We start from the raw sequence: 12482 nt of genomic DNA on the forward strand, positions 1-12482 counted from the left end.
TACAAAGAAAACTTCAATAATGTTTTTGGAAGGCTCTGCAAATGCTCTCACAGAAAACAGAGAGCAGGTAAGCCACAGTGATGGGGCTCACACCTGACCTCTTCCCGGAGCTACTGTGGCACGGGGAAGAGCCAGACAAGTTGACACACTCAGCAGCTTGCATGAGTGGGTGAATGAATCTCTGTTTTCAGTGTACAAAAAGGAAATATGCCTATAATCTATCTCTCAGAACTTGTCTAAGCTGCCATATCAAGAAAAGTTGGGGCAGCCGGGTGGCTCAGTTGGTTAGAGTGCAAGTTCTGAACAACGGAGTTGCCGGTTTGATTCCCACATGGGCAAGTGAACTGCGCCCTCCACAACTAGATTGAAGACAACGAGCTGCTGCTGAGCTTCTGGAGGGGCGGCCGGATGGCTCAGTTGGTTAGAGCACGAGCTCTCAGCAGCAAGGTTGCCGGTTCATTTCCCACATGGGATGGTGGGCTGAGCCTCCTCCAACTAAGATTGGAAGAGGCGGCTGGATTTGGAGCTGAGCTGCGCCCTCCACAACTAGATTGAAGGACGACGACTTGGAGCTGATGGGCCCTGGAAAAACACACTGATCCCCAATAAAATATTTTAATTAGAAAAAGAAAACGTTGATACCTTAAGTGTTAACCACACATAAGAAAATGACCTGTAATAATCATCCTGTACCTCTTAAGATTATTGAAATATATGAGTAAAATGAATCAAAATCTTGTCACTGAGAAACTCACAAAGAGCTCCTGAAACTTGTATGGACTTGTAAAGACCTTTCAGAGATGAATCATTTGTTTTAAATTCTGCTTCTAGTCTCTCTCAGTGCCTTAACAGAAAACAAAGATTGCAAGCTATACCTCTCAAATAATATTTTCTATGGAAAAGTTCCTGAGGTTTGTCACTAGCTAAGAGCCAGGAATTCTGGAATATAAAATGAGTACATGCTCAAGTGCTGAAATGAATCTACCTCTTAAGAAAAACCCAGCTTATCTACATGGCATTATCCTTAAGGCCAACCACCATACATAGTTGGGGGTCTTCTGTACAGATGACAATGTGACAAGCTTTCGTAAGATTACTTTAACCATGTCTTTCCTCTCCCTTTCTTTGTCCTGTCATTCTCCCTATCTCCCATCAAAACAAACAAGATAGGGATTTGCCTTCAATAAGCACAATACCAAGGCTGCCCTCAAAAACTATACCTTTGAAATTTTTGCACTCCACCTCCTGTCAAGGGCCTAATTGAGAGAAGAGGTGCCTGAGGAAGATCACCTATGCATTTGTTGTCCATAGTAGAACTAGATATTCTAAATGTTTTCCTGATTCCTAAAAGGCTAAATACATGGACTGTTAGCTTGTTTCCTGGCAAAATCACCTACTTGAGTTGGACATTAAAGTTATACCTTCAGCTTTTATCAAGAGGTTATTATAGAAAACAGTCATAAATACTGGTTTTGTATTTGCTACAAATGACTGCTGAGGACTTAGCCATTATATTTGCTTAATGGCTCATGTCAGAAAAACTTTTAGAAGTTAATTTCAGGACAATGTGGAATGCCTTTTTAAGAATGAAAGTTGAGAAACATTTTCCCTTTTTTGCCCTAACTTCCACCTGATGAATACTCTAAATAAATAGCTTTTATAATCTGCTTTTACCTACTTTCATGGTTCTTGTTTACTACTACTGTTTTTATTATCCCTTGCAAGCTATTTACCATTTCAGCAAAGGGATGAATAAAGTTTAGTTCATGAAGTTTAAATTGACAACAGTTAATCCATATACTTTTACTAATATGTACTGTTTGAAAAGAAAAATTTCAAACGAAATAGGTATCTCCTATTAAAAGTTTCACTTTTAATAATATAAGATTCTTGGGGCCGGCCTGGTGGCTCAGGCAGTTGCAGCTCCGTGCTCCTAACTCCAAGGCTGCCGGTTCGATTCCCACATGGGCCAGTGGGCTCTCAACCACAAGGTTGCCGGTTCAACTCCCGCAAGGGATGGTGGGCAGCACCCCCTGCAACTAGCAACAGCAACTGGACCTGGAGCTGAGCTGCACCCTCCACAACTAAGACTGAAAGGACAACAACTTGACTTGGATAAAAGTCCTGGAAGTTCACACTGTTCTCCAATAAAGTCCTATTCCCCTTCCCCAATAAAATTAAAAATATATACAATAAAAATAAATAAAAGAATTATGACTAATTAATATCAATGTTTAAAAAAATAATAATAATAAGATTTTTACTAGCCCTGAAGTTCATCTCAGAATGAGAGAATTTTGGAATGTTAGAATTAGAATTATGGATTTTGACATATTAGAAAATGTTTAGAAATAGTCATCTCGGAATTTTAGTACTGAAACATTTAAACTTCTTATAAACTCCACTAATCTTTCTTGACTGATAAATGGTTTCAAATTGGAATTTTAAGTGGAAGCAATATGAATTATACTGAATATTGACAAAGGAAATCATTGACCTTTTAGAGAAACTAAAATTTCTAAAAAAATAACATACTTTGTTTATATTGGGTGATCTACTTCAATTGTAATCTTATCCTCATGCCATTTTTATATATTTCGTTTACAATAATAATACTCAAAAATAGCCATGGATTTTTGATAGGCTAGTGAGCCAAACCTAAACATTAATTTGTTTTATTTTTTATAAGAATATTTTATTTGTCCAATTTAAGATAACTTCCTCTACCCCACAGTCTCTTCCAGAATCACACATGTCAATAAAGTTTAATTAGATAGAAACATTTAATGAGTTTCACTGTCATTTTCAGTATTACTTCCTTCTTGGTAGTTTCTCTTTAACCATCCTAGCACTCTTATTTTTTCCACTAAATATAGTCTTGTTTAAATGAAATAGAAGAGTACTAAAAAAGTGATTCTCCTGTTATTTTATGGTTTTGTTGATCCCAGTAGCTCATCTGTATATGTATCATGAAATGATCTCTTTTTCCTATAGTTACTATATTTTTAACTAAATCACAAATATGTAAAATTTCAATTATTTTCTCCATTGTATTAAATGTGCTTAATCACCTTTGATTATAACCAAAAACAACTGAAATTACACCTGATTATTGCCAATATAATTCATATTTACCATCCTCTTTAAGCTGCTTCCAATTTTTCCACTTTGTTTCTTTTTTACACGGTTTATCCATTTGTGTCAATCTTAGTGCATGGTCATTTTTCCTCATTAATTGTTGCTCAAATGCAATTCTGAATGCATCTGCCATTATGTAAGCTTCTTCTTTACTCTTCTGCAAAAGTTCCAACTGGTTTTGAAAGAAAGTTTGAGAGATTTCAGAGCAAAACCAGAATAATTCTTGCGTGGATGCTGAGTCATATTAGCAAATGCAATCTCCCTGCCTAGCACAGGTGTGTCTGTCTTTGGTCTATTTCATCTGCTTAAACTAATTAGTACTTGCCAGCTCTCTTTTACAGTAGCTGCCCACTCTGAACTAGATTACCAGAAATTTCCCTTGTGGTGCCTGTCAATTCCCTGTTTATCCAACTCTTGGACCTCATTATCCTAGACAGGCCCTGTGTGTGTTCTGCCCAACAAGGAAGAAGGGAGGATGCTTAGGCCTGCATCTCAGTATTGCCTTGGGCCATTCCAAACAACACCACTGAAAATAATACTGAATGTCATCTTTCCGATACCTCCCATAGTTTATCCTGACTGTAATCTTATGTTTTTCCTAATGAACTGTTAGTGTCTAGCTGTTAACTGGTTTATGTACTCTGAAGACTTTAAATTCCACACCTTCAGTAAAGGTAGAAGATTAAAATTATGGTCCATGTACTGTATTTGTTATTAAAGCCTAATTATAATGGCAGCTATCATTTGATTAAATGCTGGGCATGTGCATGGCACTGTGCTAAACATATGTCTACTTCCTCCATTTCTTACAACCCTCCAAACTAGTTATTACCCTCTGTTTAACATATGTGTCCAGAGCCACACAGCTAGAAAACGATGGACACAAGATTCAAACCTAGGTCTGGTTAGTACAAAGGCACTGTACCTTTCTGCTTTTCTGATAAGCTTCATGTTGATCTCCCCATTAATCAATGTTGTGGATCCTAGTAATTTTTAAGCACAAGTGCACCTTTTCCTCTAATATACAGTAATTTTAGGACCATGTGTAGACAGAAAAATAGAATTTAGGAAATATTAACTACAATCTTCGGCAAACAACTTTATGGAGCTATAATATCGTGCCAAGTACTATTGGTATTCTGGTACTACGTAAATACAATCTAGTTTATAAGTTAATGCTATTATATCATTGCAGATACTTCCATTTATTCCACTATTAATAGAGAAAGAAAACCAAAGCTTTCACCATTGTGATAATATGATACCTCTTGTTTGGACTGAAGAAGCATTTTCCGAGCAGATGCTGCCATTTTGGCACAGGAACAGGGGCTCCCTTTGGGACCATGACAGAGGCAGGCTCCAAGGACTGCAAGCTGTAAATCCAAAAACACCCTGTTACTAAGTGTCACACTGCTTAGCTGGACACAAACACGGGGGCATACCCACACATACCCATGCACATTTCTATTCAAGCATCTAATTCAAAGAAACTGGAAAGGAAAACAACAATAGAAGAAAACTGAGATCGGGATTTCAGGATCCAAGTGGAGGTCAAATACATACAAATGAGGAAAGAATGTTGTTACTCAGAACAAAAACTTAATGGAATTCTATCTTCCTTCTTTTCACTCTCCACCTTCACCTTTAACCTGGCACCAGTTCCCTATAGTTCTGAGTCCTTGGCAGGAACTTGGCCTAACAAAGTAAATATTAACATCCACAGTGTGGAATTCCTGTGACTAGACTTGGCCCTACTGTCCTGCTTTCATTACTGCCAGCTACTCAGGGAGGGTTGCATACTCGGAAATGATGGATGAAAATGTCAACGAGAAAAACACTCCTAAAAAAAATAGTCTGTGATCAGGTAATGTGAGACCCTACTAACAGATTCTGCTAAAACTGTAGAAATAAGAAAGAAAAGGTAGGAAGTGACTAGCACATCCCTTAATATCCAGGAATCTCTTGCTTGAGGGGTATGGTAACCAGCAAGACTGAAGAACTGACCTCGGCAAACCGATGGACCTCTCTCTGTCTCAAATTGCTAAGTATCGTGCTACCCTAGAAGACGTAGCAAACGGTGATGACAGAAAAGGAAAGTAAAAAATGTCGCTCCTCCTAAGCTTTCATACCTACTTACCTACCTCAAGACCTGAAACCTCTGTAAAGCCACCTTTATCATGGCACATGTTTTCCTGAACCATCTTCTGCTGTTTGATATCAAGCATAGCGAGCACCTCCAAATACTGTTGATTTAAACCTAGGAAGGGCCATGACACAAAAACATTTTAAATAACAAAATAATCATGCATGTTAATGAAACATCCTTTTAAAAGCATGGGGAAGAACTTAGCAGCATATTAAAAAAAAGTAATACAACATTTAAAAAGTAATATAACAAATAGGATAATTTTTGGTAATATTTCAGAAACGAGAGTTTATCAAAAAAATCCCAAAATGCAAAACATCAAATTAAGAAGTTATATAGTAAACAATTTGTATTCTGTGTTACAGAACTGTAAGACATCTGTACTACAAAATATCATTAATTAAAATGGAAAATATTTGTAAATAAAGACATTTCCCTAAATTAAAAAGTGTTAGTTATGAGGGCTAACTCTGTCCTCACCTAATCTTGTTACACCAACATCATATACTTATTTCTTACAACCAATGCATATACAACAGGCATGGCCCACAAAATCTGGCCCCATCCAGAAAATCTGATAGAATAGTGGGTATCAAGTAAGATAACACATATGTAACACTAGATAAAATGTTATTTCTAATGTGGAAGTACCTTAACTGCAACCAAAGTCTCATCTTCATTTGCTCTTAGAAAATTTGTAGGATTTTCAAAAAGAAAATTACAAAGGCAAATTATTCTCTATAAAAAAAAACACCAGACAGACTGTGGATAGTGAGATGACCACATGATGAGATCTCATGTATTATATCAAAAGTACCAACAATCCAAACTATCAGATTTTTCTGTTAAGAGTTTTTACAAGAGACTCAAATCATTCAGAACAAGAAGGGTCCTGCTATCTACTGGAGAGCAGAAAACAGTCACTTTTCCTTCTTGTTGCAGGATGGAGTGGTAGGCAGGCAGGGGAGGGGTGGTTATGAGTAGCTTCTGTCCTGAGAACTAACCTGATACAGGAGAAATCTCCATCTGCTCAAATCACTGGTACTGAAAAGCACCACCTGTGTGCAGTTCTCACTCAGGGCCATTGCCACAACTCACTACACTATGCAAAGTGCTTGGGCCCATGACCTGACTCAGAGTTTATTTTGTCTATTCAAGCCACCACTTCAAAATAGTTTCTGCTCAGAAGGGAGAATCAACATCATCTCAAAATTTTATAAAAAGTTGGTACCACCTTAATATTCTTAAAATACTTAAATATTCTTCACTACCTCTTGTCTTAAGGTGGCTCATTATATAAGGGTGTGTGTGTGTGCACATACACACGTACCCTTGAACAACATGGGTTTGAATTACACGGGACCACGTATACGCAGATTTTTTTCAATAAATATATAGTTGGCCCTCCTGTTCCCCAGATTTTGCATCTGTGGATTCAACCAACCTCTGATGGAAATACTGTTTTCAATCCACAGTTGGGAATCCACGGATGTGGAGAGCTGACTGTATGCCTTGTTCTATGCCATTTTACATGGGGGATTTGAGCATCTGCATATTTTGGTTTCCATGGCGGGTTCTGGAACCATTCCCTTGCAGATACAAAGGGACAACTTACGTTTTGGGGGAGTCAAAAGTTATATGCAGATTTTCAACTGCATGGGGGTCAGTGCCCCTAACCCTCATGTTCTTCAAGGGTCAACTGTATATGTAAAAAATTCCAAGTTCTTAATGAGTCAAATAATATCTCGAAAAATTAAGAATAATTGTATTAGTGATAAAGTCACAGAAGACCCATTTTGGAAGAAAATAATGTTGAATAACTATACAAACTTTTCCTACTAGTGTTCCAATAAAACATAAACCTACTCAAGTTCCTCAAGCATAAGGTGATCTACCATTTTGTTTTCCACTGAGTATAAAAATTAAAGGATAAAGGGGATAAACTGCTTAATAGGTATGAGGTTTTATTGTGGAATGATGGAAATGTTATGGAAATAGGTGGTTGCCCAACACTGTGAATGTTATGAACTGTTCACTTTTAAATGGCTAATTTTATATTTATGTGATTTCACCTCAAATTTTTCTTAATTAAAAAGCCTAAGTGACATATTGCTTCTATTATCCTTGAAATATATATTACTTTGCAATACTAGCACTTTGTCTCTATTGATAGGACACTATATAAAATGAATCTTTTAACATACTATTTTTAAAGAATTATCAAAATACCACTCTTACTTGCATTTTCAGACTTCAGCATTTTAATTTCTTCTGTTTTTAATTTCAAAGTTTCTTTGAGGACTCCATTTTCACAGTTTAGCCTGGAAAAAAAAACTTCCCAAATAACTAAAACATTAGCACTTTGTACTTAAATGAGAGTATTTTTATCCCATAATTAGAGAACAAAAACCTAAATATAATTTTTCCTACTTCAAAACAGTCTAGAACACTCTAAGGAGTGTGGTAAGATTTTGAACATACTCTAAACCCTCCCATATACTTAGTTGAGAAAAAATCATAACCAGATATATCTCTAAGGCATCCATTTTGAATACTCATTCTCTCTGCTAAAGTTTTCATTCAACTTAACAGCCATCTGACTACCAAATATATGTAAGGCTTAAGCCACCTTCAAAAACTTGCATAAAAGATACATAAGAAGCTTTATTGACTAAAAATTGGAATCACTTACAAGAGTTCCTAAATTGCCCAGCATTAAAGGCGTAAACAATTTTTTTGTGTGTAATTAAGAGCAGTAGCCAGATTATCTGGTCAATTTACGACTTTAAATGAAATACCTGTCAAGACACTGTGTAGTGATGTTTGTGAGAAATACTCTACACTGTACTCAGGGTTGGCCTCAGATCATTAAAACAGTGGTCATGAAGCTAATGCTTCCCAATTAAAAGTGAAATGTAAATCTAAGACATTCTGCTTCTATGAAGTACTTAATAAATTAATAAAATATGAAATCAGGTTCTCAAGCAAGGTAGGTAGCCCTTGAGGAATAAAGCACCTTTGTTAGTACAACCTCTTCCTAAGACTAGGTCTGTGCATTTCCAAATGCATTTTGATTCATTCTAAAGCCATGAGGAAATTCTTCAGATGCTCACATACATTTTATTAGATCCCTTAAATTACTTTATAAATTACTTCAATTACTTAGATTACTTTATAAACTGTAAATAAATAAATAAATAAGCGTTAACTTTGCTATCTCATTAACTGTTTTTGGGCAGACCTCATAATAAAGCATCTTCTGCCAGCTCTACTTAATTGAAGAGGATCCTAAAAGTCAATTTATTGACCAAGTATAAATCTGTGCATGTGAATCAGAATTTTCTGTGTTCTGTGAAGCCAAAACAAAATACAATAAAACAAATTAGATAAACAACACTATCAAAAAATTAAAACGTATAATCTCTATGAAACTGTAGGGAAACAGGCACTTTCACACATGTTGCTCGCAGGAATGCAAGGCGGTACAAACCTCATAGAGAGGAATTTGGCAACATCTAATAAATCTGCATATGCATTTACCTTCTGACCCAGCAATTCTACTTCTAAGAATTTACCCTGAAAATACACCTCCAATAACACAAAAATATATATGTCAAGGTTATGTATTGCAGCATTGTTTATAATTGCAAAACACTGGAAACAATCTAACTGCCTATACATATATATATAATATATAATGTATATATATATAATATATAATGTATATATTATTATATATTATATATACATTATATATAATATATATTATATATATACATATATATATATATATATATATATATAGTGTTTCCCCGAAAATAAGGCCTAACCAGAAAATAAGCCCTAGCATGATTTTTCAGGAGGACATCCCCCGAACATAAGCTCTAATGCATCTTTTGGAGCAAAACTTAAATGAGACCCAGTCTTATTTTTGGGGAAACATGGTAGGAGAATGGTTGAGTATGGCACATCCACACAGTGACCTGATTTCCAGGATATATTATTAAATGAAAAAATCTAAGTGCAAAAGAGTATCTATAGTAAACTATCTTTTGTGTAAGAAAGAAGGGGAAATAAAGTATACATATATCTGCTTATTCATGCAAACAGAAATGCAGGAAGGATAAATCAGAGAATAATACATTGGTTATCTGCAGACAGTGAGGAGAAGGAAGAATGGCAAGAGTTTGGTAATGGAGGTGAAAGCTGGGGGGAGAATGACACTTCTCATAGTACACCTTTCTGAACAGTTCTGACTTTGGAAGCATGTCACTGTTTTACAAAGTCGAAATTAAATAAGTAAATCAACAAGGACAGTGAAAAAATACTCTAAAATAGAATACAAATAGAAATAAATTATTTTAAATGAATAGCATAACCATACTAAAGCATGAAAAGACTAACCAAGTAACTTTTGATTTTGACTATATACCCTCAGGCTAAAAACAAAACTATAAACAAATATTAAACTAGTTGGTAGGTTTTATTTTACATTGGTATGTACAGCAATTGTACAGCTACTTTCTGCACATTCTATGATGGAAAAATATGTAAATATATGGGGTAATAGGAGCAGGTGCCTCACTATAGGAGTTACAGATGTGGAAAGGGGCAAAGCTAAAAAGACCCCTGTGCATCTATATGTCACATATATGCAACTTACTCTTACGGTTCACAAAAAACAATTATATCTACATATTTAACTACAAAGAGAAAGGGAAAAAGAATGATAAAGCAAATGTGGTAAAGAGTTAACATTTAGAGAATCGTGGTGAAAGACATAGAAGCATTCTTTGTACTATTCTTACAAGTTTTCTGTAAATCTTCACTGATCTCAAATTAAAAGTTAAAAAATAATAAAAGATTAGGTACTAAAGCCATCTATAACTCCCAATATCAAGTCAATTTCTCAATGATTGACTTTATAAAAAGTGTATGTTGTAATTTAAAATTATTAAATTCACACTAATAAAAGAGCTGCTCAAAACATTTTGTTTGAAAAAATAGTGCCAGTGCTAAAATAGCTTGGAAAACATGGCTTTTCCACTATATTTGAAAATGCAGTTTATACTATATTTTTTAAAAAAGAAAATTAACAGAAAAATATGGAGCTGGCAAGGGGATAAGCAATAAGAATTTTATAATATTTACAATTAGCTCAAAGAAGAAGAAAGCCTAAATAAAATAAAATAAAATAAAAAATAAATAATAAATAAATGATTTCCAAAGAAAAACTACGGAATAATAATATACAAACCTGTCATATTTTTGGGTCCAAGATTCCTCTATATTTTTAAATCTATCATGATCAAATTCTATTTCCCACTGCAAGGCATTTATTTCCTATAGAAAGAAAATAGCACTTTCATGGAAAATTCTATAAATAAGTCACTCCAGGACATTATGAATAGCTGAAATACATAATTTAATCATTTCACAGAAATAGGTTACAGAGGAAAAACCCATGCTCAAAAAGTGTCTGACATTTGTAAACACATACAACATGCCTCTGTAGCACTCAAAAGAGCTTTGCCGTAGCTTGCTTACTATAGGAGAAATTTCAAATTCTTTAGCTTAAAACTTTTTTGGTCTGAACCTAGATTTCTCATCATCCCCGCTCCCAACCCATGCAGACACCACAAGCAAAATACACCCCTGAAGGTGTGAGCCCAGGGCAGTGCCATCAAGGGAGGGTCCAACAGGCACAGGAAGCTATTCCCAACTACCTTTTTGGTAAAGATGAGGGGGTCAGAAAAAGGCAGGCTTTGTAAGCAGAGAAAGAAAAGAAGAAAAACAAAGTATCAACTTGGCAGGCCTCCTACTACCTTAAAATGGGGAAATAAAAGAAACCTTAATTTTTTTCCCCTTTTGACAGTCTCTTTATAAGCTCCAAAAAGGAAGGAACCTTATGAAGTCGAAACACACCTGGCAGAGTGTATGCACAAATGACATACCCGTTAGTATGGTGACTTTGAAGGAAACTCTATTTGAAAGCTTATTGGATTGAACAAGTCCATGCTAAAAAGGCAAATACCTTCTCCAAGGATCTCTTTTGTTCCACAGTTTTTTGAAGCACTGCCTGAGTATGACTTGTGGCTTTGCCAAACATTGCCTAAGAAAAGTAAAAATCCTATCAGTATAAATTCAATTTCTAATCACTCCTATATGCACGATGAAGTTCACATTTTTATTTTAAGACAACAGAAAATTAATTTGAGATGAGAATTTCCACAGAAACCCCCTTTCTGTGGAATGTTTGATAGTTCACAAATCAGAAGATCTTGGTTTGGCTGTTTCCCAATGAATGTGAGAATGAATGAAAGAATATTCCACACAAAGACTTGTATACAAACATTCATACGAGTATTATTCATAATAGCCCAAAAGTGGAAACCCAATTGCCCATCAACTAAATGGTGAATGGATAAACAAAATGTGCCGTATCTATACAATGGAATATTATTTGGTAATAAAAAGGAAGAAAGTTCTGACAAATGCTCCACCATGCTTGTACCTCAAAAACATGCAACTAAAAGAATCCAAATGCAAAAGAATCCAGACACATAATGTACGATTCTATTTACCTGTAATAGAAAAGGCAAATCTGCAAGACAGAAAGTAGATTAGTGGTTGTCTGGGGTTGGGGATGTGAATGATGTGTGACTGCTAATGTGTACAAAGTTCCTTTTTCGGGTATTGAAAATGTGCTAAAATGAGATTGTGGTGACAGTTGCACAACTCTTAAGTGTAGTAAAAATGAACTGTATGCTTAAAACGTGTGAAATTCATAGCATGTAAATTATTTCAATAAAACTTAAAAAAAATCTAAACTTCAAAAAACACCCACCCCAATTATATTAAGTACTGCTGCTTGTTTTAAAAGCTTAAACCATGCCATTTTCACATTGGAATGTGAAACTTTAAAACTAACTTCTTACCATGCTTTGAAGAATTTTCAGTGCTTCCTCTTTACCTTCAAGTTGTCTTTGAGATGCCTCAAGTTCAGTTTTTAAAATTTCTACCTCCTGAGGAAAGAAATGAAATTCATCTTCCTATCTGCGAGATATGCAACCCAAAATGATCAATTCGGATAGTCTACATTTAAGCTCAGCATGCACTTTGACTCAAAGCATTTTGACCTTATTATAAATGAGGTTGGAAATTCCTCCAGGCTTTATCAGTGGGCAACATAGGCCAA

The 12482-nt window shown here is 35.2% G+C and overlaps 1 protein-coding gene across 4 annotated transcripts in view; it reads right to left on the bottom strand.

Moving 5' to 3' along the window:
* Positions 1-12482, bottom strand: part of CCDC125 (coiled-coil domain containing 125) — a 28868-nt gene that overhangs the window by 4880 nt on the left and 11506 nt on the right. For all 4 annotated transcript variants that reach the window (XM_033110116.1, XM_033110118.1, XM_033110119.1 and 1 more), the window contains exons 4-10: positions 12223-12309; positions 11319-11396; positions 10542-10627; positions 7523-7605; positions 5280-5395; positions 4404-4511; positions 3136-3310 (exon numbers count right to left, since the gene is read on the bottom strand). In XM_033110116.1, the coding sequence (XP_032966007.1) occupies positions 3136-3310; positions 4404-4511; positions 5280-5395; positions 7523-7605; positions 10542-10627; positions 11319-11396; positions 12223-12309 (733 nt within the window). The remainder of the gene's footprint in view (positions 1-3135; positions 3311-4403; positions 4512-5279; positions 5396-7522; positions 7606-10541; positions 10628-11318; positions 11397-12222; positions 12310-12482) is intronic.

The sequence above is a fragment of the Rhinolophus ferrumequinum genome, chromosome 7 (genome assembly GCF_004115265.2).
Source record: "Rhinolophus ferrumequinum isolate MPI-CBG mRhiFer1 chromosome 7, mRhiFer1_v1.p, whole genome shotgun sequence".
Taxonomy (NCBI): Eukaryota; Metazoa; Chordata; class Mammalia; order Chiroptera; family Rhinolophidae; genus Rhinolophus; species Rhinolophus ferrumequinum.